Consider the following 24,120-nt stretch of genomic DNA (forward strand, 5'->3'; position numbering starts at 1 on the left):
CATTTTTAAAGAAAAAAATGGGAAGTAAATCTTAGGTGTCGAAAAAACGGAAAAAGGGAGGAGACGAAAATAGAGCTTAATTTCATTTTTCATAGGCTGATGACAAATGGATTGGGCGGGAATATCACGTCACGAATGACGTCAAAAATGGAAGCCCCTCTTATACTAAGAACATCCAGGAAGACAAAAAAAACGTCTTTGACAGTACGAGCTATAGCAAGGAAAAAAAGGGGTAAAAGGCGGCTCTAAAACAAAGATTTATGGAAAGGAAAAAGAAATAAGAGAGAGAGAGAGAGAGAGAGAGTGTTAGGCCCGCAAGAAAAGGAATAATCAGAAACAGAAGGGTTTTTTGGGGTGCATTTTTTTTCTACCCGCTGTGTTTTCCAGGGGATGAAAATCGATTTTACTCGGCTCTTTTCCCGCTCTCTCTCTCTTTCACTCTCGAGTCTCTGCGGCTCCCATCTCTCAACGACTCAAAGAGTTAAACGAGAGAAGGGATTTTTTACGTGCAAAAATTTCCAATCGAAATAAAAAAAAAGTGAAAAAAAATTATTTTTCATTTTAAAACTATAGCAACAAGCTTTACCTCAAAAAGGGAAAAATATGAAAGATTAAAAAAGAAAAGAAAACGAATAAGATGAAATCTTGATATTGAATTTTTTTGGTCGGGTTTTCCAGGATAGGAACGTAAGGAAGAGAAATTATACTTTCAAATTGAGCGAGAGATTTACTTCCCCCCTTACTTCCATTTTCTATCTGTAAGACCGTTACCCCAAAACGAGAGAGCGGGATAAAAAAACTCGATATTTGATAAACAAAGCTAAGCCTATTTTAAATAGGATTTTTACAGAACACACACCGTATACGTAAGAACAAAAGTAAACAAACGACTTTGCGCGGCGGAAAGTGCGCCAGTTTACGGTCAGATACAATATTTTCGAATTAATTCCTAATTTGGGTTCGATCGAATCTTAATTATATATCTTTCAGTTTATCTATTTCTGATGTACATAAAATACAGCCTAAACAGATGTTGGCGAAACGTTAAGATCTTGGCGAAGGACAAGGAAACACGACTTGGTAAGAGTCGTAAACGAGAATGGAAGTTATTGAGGAAATATCGGCCTATTCCGATATATAGTGTCTGTAACAACCCCCAAAAGAAGCCGTGGGCAATGGGCTACTTTTTTTGGCAGCTAGTACATATAGAATGAATGAGACGGTCTCCAGTTCTTATTGTTATAAAGGAGCTTAGGCTAGAAGTATTCCTTTATTTTTTTTTTCCTCCTTATTCTCTTGGGCTTCTGGGCACCGGGTTCCATTTTGGGTTTTTTTTACAGTTGGAAGAGAGGTTGGTTGAAAAAAAAATGAGCCTGGGCCTTTTCATAATCGGAATAAAGCGAAACCCATAAATTACCAACCAGTCTCAGAAAAACGCGCAGCGGCTTACTTAGAAAAAAAGTGCTGGGATAATGGTTAATGGTAAAAGGAAAAAAAAACCCGCACCAAAAATATAACAAAGTCGACTTTAAACCTATCGTGAACTCGCGGTTATTTTTTACCCAACCAATGAAACTAAGCTACATATCCGAGACCAAAAGGAATCGGTTTCCTCTTTATCTTTTAGACATTTCTTTGTTAAAAAAAGAAAAGCTATTAAATGAGGATTGATCGTTTAAAATTCAAATCTTAAAAACGAGAGAGAACACTATTGCCTAAACTGAAAGTAATGTATAATCATTAAATGATTTCTTTGCACGCGAGATAGGCAACTTTCTTTTATCAAGTATGGTAGATGGAAAGAAAATTAAGCCGAGGTTAATTTCAATTATTGATTCACCTAATCAAAATTAAGTCGAGTTTAATTTTAATTATTGATTCACCTAATTAAAATTAAGTCGAGTTTAATTTTAATTATTGAGTGCGCCTAATTAAAACGAAGCCGATGTTAAATTTAATTATTGATTCACCTAATAGCTTTCTATTAACTAGCGCCTTAAATTCCCCAAACCTAAAATTACTAAACTATTTTGCATCATGTTTCAGTGACAATAAGTTCAAAACGTGTCTGGAATAATTAAGTTTTTTTTCTTCAAGCATGCACGTAAAAAAAGGCTCGTGAAAAATTCCCACGAAAAATGTCTATCTTCTGGAGAAACAAGCCAAACAGCACCACGTACGCCTTTCAGCCGTGTCTACTACGACATTTAATTAAAAAGATTCCCAAGCTTCTCCCCTAATCACCCATAAACCCCCTCGTTCTCTCTCAGCTAAACCTAAAATAACCCTAAACAAAAAGATCCTTTGTATATTTTCATTCACACAGAGAACAAAGTATATAACGCGATATAAACGAAACGAAGCCCTACTAGTCTCAATGAACATCTGTTAATAAAAGAGACACCCCCCCCCCCAAAAAAAGAACCACGGACATGGTCAAACCAAGTTCCAGTACGTTACCACACATTAAAGTAAATGAAAATGAAAGTTCACTAACGTTTCTGAAAAGGAGGGAGGTATGAAAAATGTGTTGGGATACATACTTCAGAAGTTCATTAAATTGAAGTAAACTCCCTTTCGATCTAAGAGTTCTAAACCATGCACGTTTGCCGAATTACATTCGTACAAGAGACGTGAAAAAATATATAATTACGTCACGTATGTAATTTCTAATTTTTTTAAAAGAAAAAAAAATGTTTCCTTCAAATTTAGACCATAGATAATTCCATAAAAAAAATGCAAACATAGTTACATCGAATAATGAACTTCTACCGCGTCGTATAACGAACTTCACACCCCTCCCCCTTCCTTCCCAAAACCTCTCTCATTTTACTTTTTAATACATCCAAACACACACAGTCCACGCAACTGACAGCAGCTGACCAAACAGCTGGTAAAGACCATACACCACCCACCAAAAAATTTGGGGACCACCGGGCCTTGGGGTGGAAATTAAAGCCGCTGTGCTTGATATAAGTTCCAAATGAAAAGAATCAGTAGAACCCAGGCGTGCTCGACTTACCCGGGGTAGATTGGAACCGTTCCCTTCCTACCCTACCTTAACACCACACTCACGCTCCATACACCCAATGTCAATTTCGGTATGCCACGTGGTGCGCGTCATGGGAAAAGAATAGTATAATAACGCGCTGGCCAATGTAGAGATAGAAGCCATGCAAGCAAACTCGCGTATACTACAAAAACCAGCTAGACCAGGCTAGCTATAGGCCTTGTCGACCCATAGAAAAACCTCTACGTTCTAGAGCGGCGGCGACGACGACGCGGAGCTATTGTTAACCGCTTCCCAAAACCATTATTATACAACCTTCCAACCCCCTGCTCAAGTATATACGGTACAGCGTACAAGAAACCGCGTCCAGAAGAATGTAGTCGTAATTATCACGTCCCCCAGTTGGACGACGCGTGCCTGGCCTCGTCTACCCTTGGTCTACCTCACTTTAAAACTCTTCTTTTGAATTGGAAGCGTAGAGAGTGTGAGAGAAAAAAATTTTGATATTAAATTTTTTAACCGGCTGGGAGAGGTTACCAGCTATTTTAACTTTCTAATAACTTTCGAGGAAGGCGGTGGGAATTCCCGGGTTTTTATACCATAATATAACGGTCGCGTACGGGAGAAATTTGCGTATTTTAAATTATATTAAAATGAAACCTTTTATCGGTTTATACCGCGCGCGAAATGGTAGTAGAAATAAATTGGTTCCAGTCTTAAATATTTTGTATTTTAGTTATAACATAAGGCTTTGATGATTGGCTTATAGAATCGACGAACATTCACGTATAATAGGAATTACTCGCGTATACCAGAATTTGTTAATTTTTCTCACAAAGTTAATTGTTCTCCAATTAGTTTTCCAACACTCCATTCAAAAGCGAGTGAGGCACACCTATTAAAATCTCGTTCACAGTTTCGAGTTTTCAACCAACTTTTACACAACTAAAAATTAGCCATTGAGCAAAAGTACTTAGTTTTAACCGAATCATTAAGGGAGGCGCCCAAAAATGAGAGGTACTTTCACGCCTAAAAACGTGAAGAAAAGAACTTCACCCCATTAAAATCATTAAGAATTTGCAACACTTTTTGGGGGGGGGGCGGAATGCTTAGTAGTTAGGCCTAAAAATCCTAACCACCACCAACGCACGCGAAAAACCAATTACAATTCCTTGGCGAAATGAAAAGGAACGAAGCTCGAAAAAGAAGTATTTTGAGCCTAAAAAATTCACTGGGGATGAAGTTGGAGAGATGGTGGCATCCGACTTCCCTTCCCTTTCCGCTTACTTTTAGGTAAAATGAAGGATGAAGTAAAGAAAAAAAATGCCAGAAGACTTAAGGAGAGAGAAAATAGAAGCTCAGGAGGAAAGATGAGGATCCGGGAGAGAACTTTATAGCTGAAGAAGAGAGAAAGGAAAATTTGAAGGGTTACCGACACTGATTGAACTAAAGATTTTTAAGATTTATTTTTCTAAATTACAATTTAATCTTTATATATATATATAGGTATAGTTACGCCTACAATTGGATTATCTAAGCCTTGGCTTATTTGATAATGCGTTTTTCTTAAACGTATTTCCATCTTTATCAACAACATTGTCGATTATTCTCTACGAATGTTGTTCCTCGGATTCCCAAATATAAAAAAGTGTCGATAACCCTTTAAACTGGGAAATGGGTGCTTTCCTGGGCCCATTAGGCAAAAAGACGGTATATACATCAGCCCAAGCATGCAGCCCAGCCTTCATTAAATGCAGACGTGGAGAACTGCGATCTAGCTTGAGAAGGGAGTCTATACGGAAAAACCTATATAGCTTTCTCCTCCAGAAAAGCTTCAATAGCGGGATTAAAGCTATTCCAACACAAAGAAGGAATAACGCCAGGATAAGAAACAGAAAATAGACCAAGGCTTAAGACCGAGAACTAGGCCTAGAAGCTACGTAGTAAAGAGATTCCGCCAAAATCGGAGCGCGACCTCGACCAAAATTTCGTTTAACCTCCTCACGTTTCTCTCATTTCTCTTATACAACAACTGTTTGGCTAGTGCGCGGTTACAACTGTAGAAACTTTGGACAACGACCTCTTCCGCGGTCATACCGATAACACCCAAGTTTTACACCAAATTTCCTCAGCCTCTAATAGTCCAAACCACTCGGCTAAGCCTAACGAAAACTTTATACTTTTCGCAGGGGGGAAAAGTTTATCTCGTCGCCCATACAGGGCGGGGAAAGAGGTCAAAAGGTTATAAAACACACGGGGCCGCAATTAAAACTGTTTACGGGCTGCACTAGTGAAATATATTTAAAACTAGATTTTAAAACAGCTCGGCCTGTGTGTGTGGAATGTTCCCAACCCTGGGTTTTACGACTAAACTTTTGGCTTTCCGGAATCCAAATTCCTAGAGAAACAGACGCCACTGCTGCTGCAGCTATGAGCTTTTAAAATCATCCCTAACAGAATCGAAAAATAAAAATAAATGGGAGGGAAGAAAAAAAAAATCTCCATAAAACGAAATTAAATAAAAGCAAGCAACGTGTGAGGGAAGAGATAACAGAATGGGTGATGGGACGCCGCTGTTGGGGGATGAGGAAGATGCTGAGGAGAAGAGGGAGTGAAAGAGAACGGGATAAAAAAAATGGACCAGTCGCCCCGGCTTTATCCGTACCCATCCTTCCAGAGTAGTTTCGTTGTAGATGGGGGGTAACAACACAACCACGAGATTTGTTTATTCTAGGCATAAAACCTCGGAACCCTATAAGTTCCCGTATAAAACAGAAGTACATAACTCAGAGAAAAACCATTCCCACGATCGACCTCCTTTCAATAAATTTTCCCTAATATTTATAATTTCATTTTTCCCAGATCAGGGATAGATTTAATTTTAGAAGTAGAAATGGAGAACAGAGTAATCTGGGCGCGCGTCAAAATCCCGGACCCCTTCCACGGGACGGGGGGGGGGTATGAAAGAAGAGGCGGGTCATAGCGACAGAGGGAAAAAGGAATGACGTATTTTTCGTCGTCCCCATCAGCAACGTCATCAAAACGTAGCTGTTTAAGTGAGCAGCCAATAAGATAATTTAAACTTTTCGTTACGTGTTGGAGGGAGGGGCTCTATACTGGGTGGGCTATGAGTCGGAGGGACTGAAGTAAATACTAACCGTTCCGTTCTCCATTCCTACTTCTAAAATTAAATCGACCCCTGCCCATGCAGATAAATCTCGAAGAAGAAAAAAAGACGTTTAGGTAAAAACTTCGATTTATGTACTTCTAAGGATGAAAGTATACTCTCTCTCTCTTCGTTTTCGAATTCGTGGAGATGGAAGATGGGAGAGAATTAAAGGATTGAAACCTTCCTCCCCCCTCCCCCATCTTAATTCCAAGGGAAAAGAAGCTTTAAGTTGGGGTAGCTTTCTTGTCTAAATGGGCTCGACTGTCACGCGCCAGACGTGAGATACTAAAAGCGCTTAAAATTCTCTTCCTGTACTTCGGCCTATATTTTTCCCAGCCCAACCCAACCCAACCCAGAGTTAAGCCTAGTTTTTAAATCTCGCGGAAGGAAGGTATAGTAAGTAGCTCCAAAGAGCTAGGTAATCATTTTGAAACGCCTTTCAACCACAAACATTACGCGAAATACGTTTTTCGTTTCGGTATATAATCTAAAGAAACAAATATTTTACGCTTAGAGAATTCCATGCAGGGTTGCTATGTTGCCTTTACGTAATCCATTACGAGGGTAATTGTATTACGTTTCTTGCAGGGTAATTGAAACGCGGAATTGTGAAATGATTGTTTTCTGAACTTTCACGTAATCTTTCCAGCTGGCTTAACGTCACCATAAGTTCATAGGATATGTTCCTTATAAGTTTGTCATGAGGTGACGTAGGCCATAGAATCGAGGTAAAGCGAAGCCTTGTTTTGGCGCTTTCAAAGGCTTAGTAATGCAGACTAAATAGGAAGATGGAAGTCCTGCAAAACTAACTAGCCGAGTGTAGGACTTCAATTCTCGCTTGTCGTTCTGCTATAACTAGCTCGAGCTGTAAGTCTCTCAGTAGCATTACGAATCGTATAGGTAGTGTCATACTTATGGAAGGAACATATCACTTATAAACTTATGACGTGGCTTATACGATACAAATAATTAATATTACGGTCATCCTCTTTCCTTCCAAAAATAATAGAAAGCGTTATACACCGGATCATTAGCAACGTCTATAAATAACGCGTGGTGACGGAATATACATGCGCGGCCGTACACATATATTATATGATAAAAGATTATTATCTCATACCTCCGACCCCCCCCCCCGAGGAAATGAAATTATCTAGGCCTTCATTCCGTCCAACCGTTTGGGGAAATGTATACAACGTCCGATCGATAGTTCATTTTTGATATCGGAGTTAAAATAGGGGGTCATTTCCGCGCGGGTACATAACCAAGAACGCATTTGGCGATATTTAGGCTACGTTGAAATAATTAAGTGGTGTGGCATAATTATTTGGGCGTCCAAACGATAAACAAAGGCGTTCTTGGTTGTACCGTAAATTAAGGATTGAAGGATTTACTAAACAAACAAATTATAAAAACCAAGACAGGACGAAGCACAAACACGAATAGAGAATAGAAAAAGAGAGGCAAAAAAATTCGTCCAATCTCCAGCAAACGTACGGCCAATGGGCTGACCTGTCACCTTGTCCCGGATGAGCTTACAAGACTCGACCTCGCCGATACTGGAAAATAGAGAACGAATCTCCTCCTGAGTCATGGTCTGCGGCAAGTAATTGACGATCAAGTTTGTCTTGCTGTCCTCCGTCGAGGTGCCCGTCTGCACCGAATTGTGAAGGGTCCCGTTTTGCTGGCCCGACACCGGAGAGTCCATGCCATTCATTTGTGACGCTAACAAAAGATAAAGACGAAAAATTTGATTATTTTAAACAATTCGGAATAAATTTCGATACAAAATTTTCATCAACGTTCAACTAGAACAATTTGGTCTTACGACCTCGAGTAACCCTAACAAAATTTAACAAATCTAATTAAACTCATTTGAAAGTTTAAAAGCGAGTAGCGCCCTGCGTTTAATAGCAATTAGAGTTAAGCAAGCGCATTAGGTTTTTTATTACAAAAATATCCCTAATTAATCAATTGAAAACAGTGTCCCACTTCACCTCGAGTTAGGGTAAAAGAAAAACGTAAAAGTTAACGTTATTAAATGAAACTAATTGGCGCGCGTCTGCGGAAAGAAAACATAACGTCGAGTCGCTCGCTTCCAATCCAAGGAAAGAAACTCGATCTAGTCGATAAAACAGAAAGCGAGCGCTACACGCGTACACATCATCAGTCTCTCCCTCTTTTTCTCCCAGCAGAGGTAAAGATAAAGATAAAAACATAAAAAAAGAGAACCAAAAATAGGAGGAAAAATCCTACATCATAAAAAAGAACAAGATGGCCCAAGGGCTGGGCCTTAATAGTAATTTTACACGGCTCACGTGACCCCCCGTATAGTTGATCTCCAATAAATCGTACAACTAAAAACATTTCTGAAACGCAATCGTGTATCCCCTTAATTTCTAATAACGTCACATTTCAAATAATATTAATGAAACTAAATTGTGCACCCCACTAAAGTATAATTTTTCAAAACCATACGAATCAAATAATGTATCTAAAACCAAATCCTGGATCCCCTAAACCAGAAATCACTATGACCGTAAACCGTCCCCTCTATTTTACGAAACCTAACCTAACCTAACCTAACCATTCAGCATAATCTCTGATGTATCACGCGCATGGTGCCGTTTCTTAAATTTTAACGGAATAAAATTCCGTGTAAAATTAAAAAAGTGCAGTAGTGCACGAAAATTATCATCTTGTTTCCCTTCACTCAAAAAAGCCCGCGAGATTTAAACTACCTTTCTTTCCTCTCTCTCCGAGCGGGATGCCCCCTCTCCCTCTTCCCCCTCTCACTAATATACCAGGCAGGCAGTTCTCTCTCTACGCGGGGCTTCGTATCGCCACCGCGTACGCTAGCGATCTCTCTCTCTCATCGTAAGCGTACGTTTCGGTCCGGCACAGGGACAGGGACAGGGGTTTTGGTACCGTTTCTTAAATTTTAAACGGAAAAATTCCGTGTAAAATTTAAACGGAAAAATTCCGTGTAAAATTAAAAAGGAGAAAATAGAGAGAGAGAGTGAAAAAGAACACCCTACCCTAGTCGCAATGCAACCAGCATCCGGATTGCGAATTAGCAACAGAGAAAAAGAGACGGAAAAACTATGCTTTGGAAACGAAACGAAAAAAAAGCAATTTTGCGGTCCGCGCTCGTTGCTACCACCATCGCAGAACGCGAGACGACCGGCGCATTTATATTGATTAGGTAATATAGGTCTCGTTCGATAATCCAATCGCCAGCAGCAAAGCTAGAACTATATATACCTTTGGTTCATCCAATGATACCGAATACGGCACACATTAGAAAGCGGCGTATTTCGAATCATTAGAAGCAAATTACATGAAGTAAAACACATGGCGTTACTTAAATACTCCCTCTTTCGGAATAAACACTAAAATATTTTAGGCGTTGAATAAATGGGATCATATCCTTGCGAATAATTGATTTACTTTTGTTATGGCATTGTCTATAACGTAACTGTACGTTCCTTCTCCACTTCAATTCAATATATAAGAGTGGACAGACAGACAAAAAAAGAAGCGTTGGAAAGGAGAGACTCAGCAAGCTCGCGAAAAAACAGACAACAATTGCGCGAGACGCAAAGTTATCTCATTCCATGCCGCACCACACTTCCCGGCCGAAGTTAGGCTATCCAGAAGTCTGGCTAAGCTTAGGTCCGAGCGCGTTATTAAGTTGAGAAGACCCCGGCCGGGATTCTATAGAAATGCCCCGCCATGGGCCATAGCCAAAGCCGCCTTTTCTTATCAAACAGATATAGTTGCAGAAACCGGAAATGGAACCAGAGTTGTATGAGAAGAAGTGAAAGGGACGGTGAGACCCCAAGAAGGAAAAGCCAAGGAGAGAGAGAGAGAAAGAGAGAGAAAAAAGGAAAAACAAAGTCATAACGGTTTTGTATTACCTATCTACCTCTATCAATCTTTTCGGAATCAAACGCGAACGAAGGACAGAGAAAGAACTAAAGGAAGAAATAAGAAAAAGACGCGAGAAAAAGAAAAGAAATTACTCTAATAATGGCTGAGTTGGTCGCGGCGTCACATTGTAGAAGAGGGTGATTATGATAAGTAGATGTTAATGTATTTCAAGTGGTTCTAAGCTCATTAACCACTAGTGCAACCAGCGGGGATCGACTCTGTCCGAAAAAACCCGGTTTGTTATGAAATGGGGGAAAGAAGGAGAGATAGTGTTGGATGTTACAGGCCATACACCATCCTCCAAAGCTTTCTCCTTTCATTGGTGACGGAAAAGCTATTCAATACTGAGCGGGGGGGGGTCTCCTCTTCCCAAGAAGAAAGTTGCTTCCGCGCCAGAGAAAAGATACCTCTATATTGTACATCGAAAAGAGATTGTACCGGTATAGCCGTTGACCGAGTCCACGCAGAAAGATTAGCCAACATTTTTTTACGATGGCGGAAAGGAAAAGCCATTGCGCAGCCAGCTATAGCAAAAAAGAGTTGGCGCAAAGGTAAGTAAGACCAGGTATACCGTGTGTACGAGAAACAACATTACCACTTCGTAGCGGCAGAGCCGCAATTTCCCCCCAAAAAAGGAAGGTTTTTAAGAGAGTTTGCAGCGAAAATATACAGTCGGTGGATTGACTCTATTGCAATCTCGGAGTTTTCCCCCTATATCTCCTATAACTACCGCTAAAAAATAGGTATTGATAAAAAAGTTTGCACCGAACCCAAAAGTTATCCCCGTATCGGGTGTATTATGGTCGTACTATTTCAGAGCACCGTCATCTTGCACTGAATAACATCCCTTTCATATCATATTTGGTTCGTAACATTATTTAAACGAGTCAATGCTTAGAGCTTATGGAAAATTTAGCATGGGATGAGGGATGTTTTTCTTTTTTTTTCCTTTCATCCTCAGCTTCCAGAGACAGGGCTGTTCCTGAGCGTCCAGAGAGAACAAGAAAAAGGATCGATTCTGGGATGCTTTCGGACTATACGTAGGTGTATGGAGGGCCTGCGGGCCTCTCTTTTTTAGGTTCGGGTCCTGTATATTGTAAGCTTCTATACCATCACCAAACTGTTTCTAGCCTCGTGAAAAATCTACTCCGTCATTAAAGAGGTTCCTTAGATAAAAAAAAGGAAGGAAGTAGCCGAGATGGATAAAAGAGGAAAAATTCGGGTTCAGGCCTCAAATGGTTGCGTATAAAAGATAAAGCTATATATACGTGTAACGTTGAATAAGAGCCCATACTAAAAATTCAGAATATTAGCTGGCTATGTTTTTAGTTCAAAAAAATAAACCAGCGGATCTGGTAAGTTGTAACAGTACGAACAAAGAAGTCAATTTTCGAAATATTTACCGCATTTAACGCTCTTAAGATAGCGACAGAAAGGCCCATGGTAAAAAACATCAAAGTTTAAAAAATTATAAAACCAAATATGACAGAACTGATTGCTTATGGATGAAGCTAGGCCTAGATACTTTTCGAATCACTTCGACCAAGGTCTAAAAAATTGGCTATCCAAAAAGATAAAAAGCTGCAGGGAAAAAGTCCCAGCCCTAGCTAGATCTGAAGGGACGAGGGGCGATAGATAAGCGATACATCCTCCTCCGACGACGACGTTCAAGAACAAAATTAATCGATAAACGCGAGGTTTATACACGTACGAAACTTATCAGCTAGCCAAAGAATAGGAAGAGAAAATCCAACAAAGACTCGTTACCTTGAGGGTCATCTTTTAGGATCACGATAACGCGAGTTTAGAACGAGCTAGCTAGCTAGGGCCACCACGAGAAGGATGATAAAATTGCATACTAGATAGTAGAAGACGTTGGACAAAATAAAGAAAAAGACCAAGAAAAAAAAATAGAATTTTTTAAAAGAAAATCACGCATTATGCGTGTAATTAAGCAGCGAGGTCGTCGCGATGTGGACACAAAACGACGCCAGGGGGGAGGAAAGAGAGAGACACCGGGGGACGTCTCGTTTTTAAAATACGAAGCTAACGAATTAGAAAAGAAAAGAGAAGAAAGATACGACCGAGGCTTAGGAAGGATGCTGGGGGAATCGTCCCACCCGCCGTGATTAAGGGACCATCCCAACGATTGCCTCTCAAGAGTATTTCCTTCGATTACGGAGTCGCTCTTATCCCTCTCTCTCCTCTTCCACGTACTCAAACGAGAAAGAGAAAGAAAACTTGGGAGGAGAGAATTGCCCCCCCCCCCCACTCTCCAGCATCCTCGGATGTTCTATGTTCTAAAATGTTAGGAGCGAGAAATTCCAAGTGCTCCGAGCACCATCCTTGCAGTTATTTGATGGGGAAGCTCCAAGGAGCATCTATCTTTCGAAGGATGATGGGAGGATGGAGAAGCTCAAGATGAAGGGAAAAAAGTTATTTCGATTATTTCTTTTCATAAATGTTTACTAAGGAAAGTAGGCCATATAAATACATTTATTTAGGTAAAATTAGGGTGATATAATAAAAATGGTTCTACCCTGGGCAATATGGGTCCCTACGTAGGAGGAAGGACAAAAGGAGTCAGGCGCTAGGGACAGAGATACATCTGACGTGGAGCGTAAAAAGGGACGACTAGAAAAAGCTGGATGGCTGGGAGACGACGCCACATCTCCGACCATGAGAGAAAGAGAGAGACTGCTCGAGGATGGAGAGGCTATTGTTGAGCTCGAAAAAATGAAAAGGAGGATGGTGATGCTGGGAGGGAGGAGAAAGAAAGAATTGGGTCGGTTCCTCTATGTCTCTTCCAGCACTAAACTGTCTCCCTTATTACAAAGTACACTCTACCAGGGGAATGCGGGGGAGCGCCCCGCGAATCATTCCTTAAAAAATATATATATACGCAGGAAGAAATTTTTTGTCCCGAGACTTCGCATTAAATGGGGTACGCGCTTGGAAAAGTTTTCCGTTTCTTGACCTCGCCTGAAGTTAGGCCTAGGCCTAGCTACCCCGCATCTTACTTTTGCGCGGAGGAGATTAAAGAAATATTACGTATATCGTATGTGGAAGAAGAAGAAGAAGAAGGAGAAGACGTTCGTTGATTCGAAAGGAAACTCGCTCATCGGTAAAAAAAATTTCTTCCAGGAGAAAGAGCAAAAAAATTCACTCTATATATAAATATATACATTCGTGAGCGACGCGATGGCGGATTGAAACGTTGATACGCCTATCCTTACCAAGAAAAGCGCTCCTTACTACCTTGATGTACTAAAAACATCTGATTTATCGCTAACTCTGATTTTTAGCGATCGTAATCAAAAGAAAAATAATTAAGTTAAAACATGATTTTTTAAGGAAAGTTTTAAAATTGTATAAAAAGAAAACTCCACAGAAGCTAAGCCTACTTTCGCTATTGATTAGTAAATTGTACATACCAAAGCAAGTGGGTTGGTTAATTATACCTTTCCTACTCCCGTAGTATTTGAAATTCAAAACATACATTTTTATAAAAAAAAGAAAAATTCCTAGAATATTTTTTCTTACATAAATTTCAGAATTTTTTTACCCAGAAGAAGAAGAAAAGTTTATAATGAATAAAAATGACTTTTTAAAAAGAGAGACGTCAGAGAGAGAGAGAAAAGTTATATAAATTTTTCCACCCTCTTTTTTTTTTTTTTATTCTAGGGTATATCTATACTGGATTTTGGCGTTCCCACGCCATCAAAGATGAATATGAAGAAGAGAAGAGAAATCTAGAGAGCGAATGAGAAGTTGGTATAAAGATGGGCTATGGGAATCGTCAATGTTTCATCCGTCTCAATTCCCATTCGGCTAGCTCCATAGAGAAGCTAGTATCTATAAATCACGGGCATGGAATCGTGCGTCAGACGAAATGAGAGAGCGGAGAACACGGCGAAAGGAACAGAGGGGAAGGACAATTCAAAATTGATAGTATTTACAATTTATCGAATACCTTAGAATATATTAATTGTTTCACGACAAGTGTTAGTCACCTCGGAAGAGAATAGTATACGCTAGCTAGGCCTCGCGTGGCCAGGGCCCCTCAAACACTCACTCGGATAGAAGGGGGAAAGGCTATTTTAAGCAGAGCCAGTCTCTATTCCCATCGCAATCGGCCACGTGACCAGCGTGGGCGATAGCCCAAGTATATACTCAAAATAAGAGTCTTTCCCTCTCTCCTCTATGTTACATTTCCTATAGTTTCAACTTGACTTCCGCCGGCGGCTCTTTAAACAATTTTAAACCGAAGAACAAACTTAATTTTCCACATTTCTTATTAACAAAAAGCCAACAGAGTTCGCGAAGGGAGCCAATTTCGTACACATTGTATACAAGCTTTTGGTGAAATGGCAGAGTTCAAATGTTATTTTCGTACAAGGAAAGTTTATTAACTAAAGTAATAATAAATGCCCGCGTTTTGTTTGGTAAATACCGCTGTAAATAACAAACACAGTGACGGATGTTATTACTATTGGAATGTAATATCCCGTTTCAATTAAACTATAGGGAATGTAACAAGGAAAATACGCTTTAAAACTTGAAAATTGGTTGAATACCGAAGTAAGGAGTGAGGTATAGGCGGCGCGGTACGAAACCTTACAAGTTTTCGGGGTCGAGGTACTTTGTATTTTACAGAGTGGGAGGTAAATATCGGGGTTAGTATCCTGTATAGGGATTATCGCTCCCGAGAACTCGGGTAATCTCCCAACCCAAGTCAACGTTTCTAGGCCTTTGTTTAATCCAATCTAATCGCGAGGACGTTTCCGTAGCTAAATTATGACCCCCGACTTTACCTTGGTAATGAGTGAACAAAATGCTATCCAGTTCATCGCGGTATTCCCGTTGGTACTTGGCTTGTCCGAATAAGAAAAGGCTAGGGTAACCACCGCAGTTAAAAGGATAAGGGACTTCCGGGCCATCAGAGTCCGGAGAGTTGATTTCATCTGACCACAACATGGTACTTTTTGTAGCGTAAGCGCGAATTAGGTTTAGGTCAAGACCGTTAAGTTACAAGGTTTGAAAATAATTCGAAAATAAACTGTCTCGTGAGTTTTAAAAAACCCCACGTGGTTAAATCACGCTGTCTTTTAAATATTCACGTGTTATCACGTGATTTTAATTATTCAGTGATTGGTCAATGAAAACTTGGTTACTCAGAGGAATAATTAGGCCTAAAACGTTTTATTTTTACACGCGTCTACTCTTAATAAATATTGAATTTCATTAAGAATATACTGAAAGAGTAGGCTGTTTGTTTAGTAAACAATTTGAGGATGGCATGACACCGGTCAAAAAATGAGTGCATCCTAACTGAAGTTAAAATACCGCTGATTCGGTTTACGGAACGTTAATCCGTGATCTCCGGTGACAGTTCAAACAAGACACTGTCACTCGGTATATTTATAACCAAAGCCAGTCAATAATACACATTGGGGGAAAAAGAACTAGAGTCGGTGGTACGAAAATGTTAAGTTCGCACGCACTTTTCTAAATAACATGACGTGCGTGTCTGTGCTGAATGGGAGTAATACGCCTATACGTATACCTTCAACTGTTTACCGGTTGGTTATATACTTACACACAGAGAGAGTTAGTTAACCAATAAGGAATGAGTGTACGCCGGTCACGTAGCAATGGACGAAACTCCCTTTACAATATTTTTTTTAAGGAAAACACCGCGCGGCAAAGGACAAAATTTTTACCCAAAGTATTTAATTGTCATTCGCGAGATTGACAAAGTTGAAATTGAAATATCGCACGCTTATATAAACCTTATTTGCATTTTATTTATGATGATTAACTTAATGCGCTCTTTTCAGTAGTGTATATGTCAAAGTCTTGTTAGGGTTCTCGAAATTGCTACTTTCTATTTACCGCGTAATCGTTAAGGGTAAAGCATAATTAAGAAAAAGAACATTGTATACAGTTTGACGTACTCCAAAACGGCGCCACAAAACCTAGGTAAAAGGGACAATAAAATGGATACGCGCGTCCATAGTCAAGGTGATTGGCTTTTCATTATTTCTTTCTTAAACTTGTTTAAAGAATAATATAACATTTGGAACGCTGCTGGTATACTTTTTATCTAACGGTAAGGAATATCTCAAAATGTTGGAAAGAAAGTTTTGGCGTAGGGGACTGGGAGCATTAATTTCAATAGAGGCTCGGGATCGTATTTCTTACGTATAGTAATAACTCGGTGCGCCGCGAAAGTTTGACGTTTCCTACGAAAGCTAAGACGGAAGTCAAGCCATATTTATAGAACACCTGACGACCGTTTGACGTATAACAAAAAGCCGGCCCGATCCCATGCAGCCCGGCCAGCTTGGCATCGAAGTAAAAAAAATATATAACAAAGTATAACGGGTTGTATTGGAAGCCATACAGGGCATATATACTATAGCCCTAGTCTCGCAATCTCGCTATTTCTGCCCCGTCTACGATCCGGGCCGACAAAACATTTTTCAACGGGATATTGCTATTTTTTGAGGGTGGAAGGTAGAGGCAACTCTGTCATAACTCGAGTTACCAACTGGATTTCTTTTTTAGGTTCGTTGCCGTCGGTAAAAGAAGCCATATCGATATACGTATTGTAACACCATTTTTCTTACGAAAAAAATTATATAGAAAACCAAATATCGTGACGAAAAACAAGTGTATAGTTATTTTACCTTCATGCATCGTATCAACTAAGATTTTTACGAGAAAACCGACTAGCAACATTATTCATTCGAATTCAATGCAGCCAAGTCAAATTTAATCTTAAATAGTCATGTTCAATATAGAAATTGAAACGACATTAAAACCTTCAATCGGGCAAGCATTTCACCGCGTTGAAAATAAACTCGAAAGTTGAAACTAAAAGAGACGCCTAAGGATAGTGGGGACAGGGAGTACATTTTAAAGTAGAGTGGAGTGGAAACCTTTTGACAATCAATATACTAAGTCTAACGTCCTCTTTTAAAGAAGCTAGAGTAAAAGGGCGCGCAGTTTGAGGAGTAGGTCGAGGAATAATGGGATTTGATAGAGAGAGAGAACGAACCTAACAGTGCCTTGTGGCAATGCACCCTGGGATACCATGGGATTTGGGACCTGCCACGGTTGGGGCCCCATCGAAGTACGGAAGAGAGGAAGGGGTTGAAATGAAACAATGAGAAACTAGAAAGGGAATTTTAAAGCCCGTTCAACCAACTTGATTCAATGCGGCGAATGTTTGGGCCAACAGAACCCTGGGTAAGATAGATTTTAGTACTTAGTCTAGCTTGGCTTCAATAGGTTCCAATTGTACGGACAGGAAGAGTTTCGGATACCATTTGGGACTGGGAATCAGTTGGGGAACCTCCGATGACGGTGCACGACCAAACTCACTTCCCCTTATAAAGCTCTTTCCCCGTTCCACCTTGCTAAGTTTAATACAACGAAACCTAGAATCCACGGTTTAATTTCAACCGCGAGGAACCGTTCCTCCAATTCAACTGTGCGTCACGTGGATGGACAGTAGGCCATGGCAGGCTTTAAATTCAAGTCGAAAACGTCGACAAGGATGACTCATCCGATAAAACCAAACTAGAAGTTAGAGCCTCGCTAACCAAACCGCTTCCTAAAAGGGGAAGTTCGGGGGCCTTTGCTTCGATCGCCTTAAAATTAGCGGATGGGATAGATTCTAGCATTGCAGGGAGGAAAGAAGCTGGGCCTGAGCTCCAAAGAAATAAAAAAATCGGGACGAGGTTTAAAAGATTTATGGAGGAAAGACATTCGGGTTTAAAAAAAAAAGGGAAAAGGGAAACTCTCTCCCTTCTTTTGATGCCAAAGTAGAAATTATTGGGGAGGGATAAAATAGAGAGAGAGAGAGAGAAAGAGAGAGAGAGAGAGAGAGAGGATGCGAGATAGAGGAAATTAAATTTTGATTAAAATAATCGATGGTGTTTTAAACGCCCCTCCCCCTTTCCTTTCCTTTTCCCATAGCTTTGTATTTTACTATTTTTCCCAATCGATACGCCAAAAGTTCCTAATGTAAAGCGGCACGCATTCAACTCCATTTTTTTTCCTTTCTGTATGTTGTATATACAACATACATACAGAGAGTGAACTTTTAGTCTAGAAAAAAATAATAATGTATTTTCGGGTGAACTCATACGAATCATTATAGGCCATGTAAATATAAAGCTTTAGACTTAAAATAGGTCAAAAATTAATTTATATAAATATTCGTAAGCGCCTGTAGAAATGTTCCACCCGCTGAGCACCAACGTTTTACAGGTCAGCCCACTCTATCTAAACCCCTTCGTGTTTGAAAAATAAAGAAAAATCGCTGAAAAAGCCTATGGAAAATATTTGAGGAGTCAGCAACGGAAGGTCTCGGTTAAGGTTTTGAAATTTTTGAACAGAGGTATAAGGTAGGCATATAAATCTTTTTAAAAACATCATTAACGATGTTGAAATGTCGTGTATATAGAAGACTTAATTCAACATTAACCCCATACTCGAAGCGCCGCGAAACTTAATGAGATTTCAAAATAGTACCCGGTATATTTTATCCGTACTTAATCATTTTGGTTAAGGTGTACGCCGATTTATCCATTAAAATACCATTTAAGATAATTGTTTACGCATGACGTCCTAGTCTAACCTCTCCCCACTAGCTAGTAGCTACTAATATTAAGGTTCTTGAAACACGAAATTCAAATAAAGTGTGGGTCCTTTTTTAAGAGTAAGGCTTAATAAACAAACTTACTCGTAGTTAAGTATAGTCAACGCATTTAGTACCTCCCCCCCCCTGCATGGGACGATGAAATTAATCAAGATCGCAGCGTGTAAACATGACAAAAGTATAAGGGTGTAGCCTTTTTCGCGCGCCCTTTAAAGAAAGGCGGGAAAAGTTGCATGAAGGCGCCAAAACGCGATAATGTCCAATGGCGCCAAGTTAAAAGTTATGCTCTAGTTTGAGGGGAAAAGGTTTTAACTGAATTAAGAGTATTAGATAGTAAGTAAGAAAGAAAGAACTGTCATCTCCCATAGATCTCTTAATTTAACTCCGTTTTTATCAAGTTAACACCTTTTTGAAGTAAAACGTGCGCCTCCCTCCTCCGAATTCTCTATATTATATAAGAAGGAAAAGGAGATAGATCTGAACTTTTAACTAAAAAGATGGAACGAAACGAACCCTAGCGACAGAGGGTGGATGTTTCTTTAAAAAAAAATAACATAGCACCTTGACAGTTTGGTAACAAATGAAGGTTTTTTGCGTGAGAAGAAGAAGAATAAGAAGGGTTTGTTCATTCTTTTTAAGAGTTTGCCAAATGGCGGAAATGCGACGAAACTTTTAATCGTGAGGAAAGACAGCCATTCCTAAAAGCAACCCCGCGCGCCCCGCAAATTCCTCAACCGTGTATATTTTATTTCGGCATTTTTTTATTCTGTCTTAAGTAAAATGGAAGACCTAAGTACCGGTTAAAAGCTAACCCAGCTAGGTTCCTTTCTTTCTTTCTTGCTGCAAAGAAAGAGATACTTAACTTGGAATGTATTGAGATAGAACGCCATCTTTTTACCCTGATATTCCGAATCGGATAACTTGAGTGCCTCTTTAACGAAAGAGAGTTTAAAAACAGTTGGAAAAAAAGTTTCGGTTACAGTTAACTAGTCAGTTAAGATGAATGGAAAATGTTACGGTTTTAAAAAGTTAAGTTATACGTAACAAGTTCTGCTACCGTTTAGAAGAAAAGAAACTATAAAATTTGAAGATTAATCTTCGAAAATGTACTTGGAACTTAACGCTTTCCCTTTCCCGCTCTTAATCTTGTAAAGTAACATTCTTTGATACTCTCTCTCTCTTTTCAGTATGTTTCCATTATACTCAAACCGAACACAAGGACCTACCAAAATTCTATAATTAAGCATATATCTGATCCCTGAAAACTATCGGCGTTGAAATTAATTTCGTAAAACATCTTTCATTCAGTTAACTATTCAACAAAATGTGCCGCTGTACCAGCTTGCCAAGAGAGGGCGAGAAAATCACCAGCAGAGAACCGAAAGGAGGTAGAAAGAAAAGAAGTCTCCATTTTTCGTTTTGTTTCGGTGCCAAAACAGTCTCATCAACGTAATAAATCACCCAAAGCCTTTTAGATTTCGTTCTTCACCCTTTAAACTTTTAATTTAAACTCATACCCAGACGGAAAAAGGCGGGAGAGAGAGAGGGGGGGTTTACGTCAAAGAGAAAATTGCAATTACAGTTGACATGACTTAAGTTAATAGCGAATGTTTCCCGATTAAAGTTTACTCTCAGACTCTGAATTTAATTGGAACACGTTCAAATGTTGCGGATCATTAGGCCTATCTCCCAACCCCCCCCCAAAAAAAACCCAACAAATGATCAGAAATTCCGCCCTTATACGCTTTAGCGCGCAAAAAACAAACCGCCAAAATAATTACAATCATTTTGTAACCGCGTCAAAAGGAATAACACCGATGGTGTACAGCGATATGTCCGCGTTATAAACCATGGAACACCACGCTTCTTTAATTATAAAGGGGGGGGCAGGGGTAACACAGATAGCAAGCGTCACTCCCTTAAGCCTAAATCTGCCAAAACTATCACTGCACGGAGAAAGAAAGAAAGGAAGAGGAAGAAGGAACACGAATGACAGCGCATTGGATTCCGATTCAATCTTTAGAGAAGCCAAGAAGCCAGATTGCAAATAAAAATAAGGGAGAGAGAGTAACAAACATTCCGTTAATAAGGGGCCAAAGATTCTTGAGTCGATAAAAAAAAATATAGCTATTCCAAACCCAACGAGGATGACGTGCACGCTCGGGGACTTTGACTCGAGAAAGCTAAGGGAAACCGAGATGTATAAATCAGAATGAACTTAATCAATTTGAAGTTATAATAAAGATCTAAATCGAACAACGTGCATGCAACTTAAAATATTAGCAGCCTTCCTTGTTATAAAGTAACGAACATTTCAAATTGAAACCATGAGTACTAATTCTAGACCTCGATTCATCTTTAACATTGTAAATAGATAGATAAGATACAAGCTTCCAATCTGATTTTATAAAAGAGAGAAAAAACTCTAAGCCTAGGCTAGTCTTGTCCTTAATTTCTTTTAACGAAGAAGGACGTTTTTGTAACTTCTGATTACGGAAAGATTCCGAGGTAGCTGCTGGATCAGATCCGATATTGAGTCTCGGTAGCTAAGGGCAAAGATGTTCAAAGGCTGCAGCAGCAGCTGTATGAATGTTCGAAAGAAGTTCTTGGTTGGAACTCTCGAAGAGTTAGAGAGCTTGAATGACAAGACGGTGGTGCTGGTGGTACTGCAGGCGCTACTCACAGTCTTGACATTCTCTCCAAATAAAAAAGAAACCTCTTCTTCCTAGGCCTATAGGGTATACTTGCATGGTAGGGTACTATTCAGTTGGGACGGGTAGACAGTGACGATGTCTCGCCGCCGGTACGTCTTTCTTGGCTTTCCCCTCATACAAGTTCTCTTTTAACTTCCTTTCTCGAGATCTCGTTATAAAAGACGCGGCTAGATTCTTTCGGAAAACTTAACTTTATGTCAATCGTCGCTTCTCTATCTCTCTCTCGGACTAAACCGAATGATCGGACCGAATCTTCTAAACTTCTCCTTCAAGAAATATATTCATTCATGGGGATATAGATAAATTCTTTCACTTATATTTTTAGATACGGAAGCCGGATAAAGAAATATTTTGCACCAGGGTCTAATTCATCATAAACTCGTTGCATTTTTTTCTTCATCTTCTTAAAATTTTTTAAGGCAACCCCAAACTTGAAAGTACCGGAATAATTTTTTTTCCAAATCCCGCTTGTTAGGTTAGGGAATAACTAAGCTCGTGATTAATAATCTTAATGCTTTTAAAGTTGCAGTGAAGCCAAAAGGGATCATTTCTCGGAATTCAATTTAAGTGAAACCTGCATTTAAGGGGGCCAGAGAAATTTCCTCCCACGTTCCTTCAGGGTTGCCAGTAATATCTCTTGGGTTTGGAACTGAACTATGACCGAATCGAACAGAATTCTACAAGGATTTCAGTCTGTTGTATCTAGAGATAGGGGTTGAACTGCGCGACTAGCAAATGACAGCCCGCAAGGCTTCACAATCCCTTAATTCAAAGCGAGGCGGCAAATCATCTTTAGATTTTACAAAAACTCGCTGGTAATAAGCGTGAAGTGTATAATTTACGCGCTAGAAATTTCTAGGAACAAAGCCAAATTGAACAACGATACCTTTAACACTAGAAGACCAGCATGCAGTTCCCACCATGGCGGAAAGTAGAGTGTGTATTTTAAAGAACAAGATTCTTAGTTAAAGACACGAACCGACACCGGGCCACGCAACCGAGCAAAGTAATTGACGGAGCGAAGTACAGTTTTCATTACAAAAAAGAAAGAAAAAGAAAAACAGGGCAGAAGTATAATCGAAGCCCAAAAGCCCCGCTGCTATCCTCGAGAAAGCCGTATCTTTCGAGCTATAAGAAAACGGCGCTGAAAATATGACGTCGTAAGCCTGTACAAGAAACACACATACAAAAAAAGTAGGGATTATTTATAGTAACACGCGCCCTTGGATTTTCGGGGGTGGAGAGAGAAAAATTGGAGGATTTATTTTAGCTCAAAGCTCCGTGCAGTTTGTTTCACATTGGAAATACAACGCGGTCGTCTATTACTTCTACTAGAGATTTAGTTTAAAAGAAAGGCACTTTCCCGGTGAAAATGGGTTTAGATGGTACGGGAATAGTTTGAAAGTAGGTAATGTTAAACGCAGCTGCGCAAGAGGAGCGCGGCAAAAGAAAATATTTTAGGTATAAGATGGAAGATGTATAGTTTCGCTGTTTTTCTTAATGCCAAACGCTGCTAACGTATTTTTAATGACCCCGATATCGGCACGAGACAACGTCTATAATTCGTAGTTTAAGTCTCATTTCAAGATACGTTTGATGCGCGCGCATTGAATCATTTATTTCAATTTATGCACATCAGTATTTAAAATAAAGTTTCGTTTATTTTAGTCTGAGAATTTTTCCTAATTTATAGCTCTCTAATATGCTCTCCCGATGCCAAATTAAATGTGTCGTATTTATAAACCCTAAATTGCAAATTGCGACTGAAACGTGTACCTACAGCTTTTCGGTATTTCCAAGAAGAAAAATGTTCGCTAGTCTTTCCCAAAATCGTTTCATCATTGGTTTAAATGGTGAAGCCAATTTTCTTAAATCTATTTCGCTTTACTTCCCAGACTTCCTCCTATATTTTACTTTCCTTAAACCCTTCAATCTAACAAGACGTGATTCGCAAGCGCATTTTCTACGTTAAATTCTTCCTTTCGAAGGATGTATTCTATTATAGGCCTACTACCTATTCCTTATTCTTCCTTAGTCGGAAGCAAAAATAAAAACAGGCTTAGCTGGAATACAATAGAATCTATGTTTCGGATTACACGCTACAAACTTTCCACCTTGGAAAACGTTAAATCTCGTAGATAAAGCGGGTTCGAATCGAGTCCCTCGTTAGGTTGCAGTCTTACAAAGCCCCGGCCCCGAATAGTGGTCCGAATTGTATACCGGGGGGATAGATTTTAATAGAAGGGCAGAAACACCTGCTTCCTTTTCCACGTTGATCTTATATACTCGTACGTATACATTGTAACAATCGGTTATCGATATTTTTTATCTACTATGGCCAAGGCTTAAAGAGCTAGGATTGGGAGCTAGCCGGACAACCAACGTATAGGAAGGGTCAATAATGACGTCAAACTCGGGGAGATACAGGGAGCTTTGACGTGGACGAGGGAAGTTTTATTATTAGATAAGATCCGTTTGCTCGGTAATGGAAACCATTGTTTTTTAAAGGGATGACGCTTATTACTGCAGAGTTTGACCGAAACACGTGTACGAAAACGTAAGATATTTTATTTCATCCCTTCTTTGAGATACCATTGACTCATTTTCTTGGCCAACCCGCACC

At 39.6% G+C, this 24,120-nt stretch overlaps 1 protein-coding gene across 6 annotated transcripts in view; it reads right to left on the reverse strand.

Annotated features, from left to right (window-relative positions):
• LOC149588633 (ELAV-like protein 3) overlaps window positions 1-24,120 on the reverse strand; it is a 269,510-nt gene that overhangs the window by 26,023 nt on the left and 219,367 nt on the right. For 5 of the 6 annotated variants that reach the window (XM_089862552.1, XM_089862550.1, XM_089862553.1 and 2 more), the window contains one exon: window positions 7,677-7,904. In XM_089862552.1, the coding sequence (XP_089718678.1) occupies window positions 7,677-7,904 (228 nt within the window). The remainder of the gene's footprint in view (window positions 1-7,676; window positions 7,905-24,120) is intronic. The other variant, XM_089862551.1, reaches the window with a different exon arrangement.

Source organism: Phalangium opilio, unplaced genomic scaffold, assembly GCF_054372755.1.
Source record: "Phalangium opilio isolate 3A_F unplaced genomic scaffold, DU_Popi_V2 ptg000540l_1, whole genome shotgun sequence".
In the NCBI taxonomy this organism is placed as follows: domain Eukaryota; kingdom Metazoa; phylum Arthropoda; class Arachnida; order Opiliones; family Phalangiidae; genus Phalangium; species Phalangium opilio.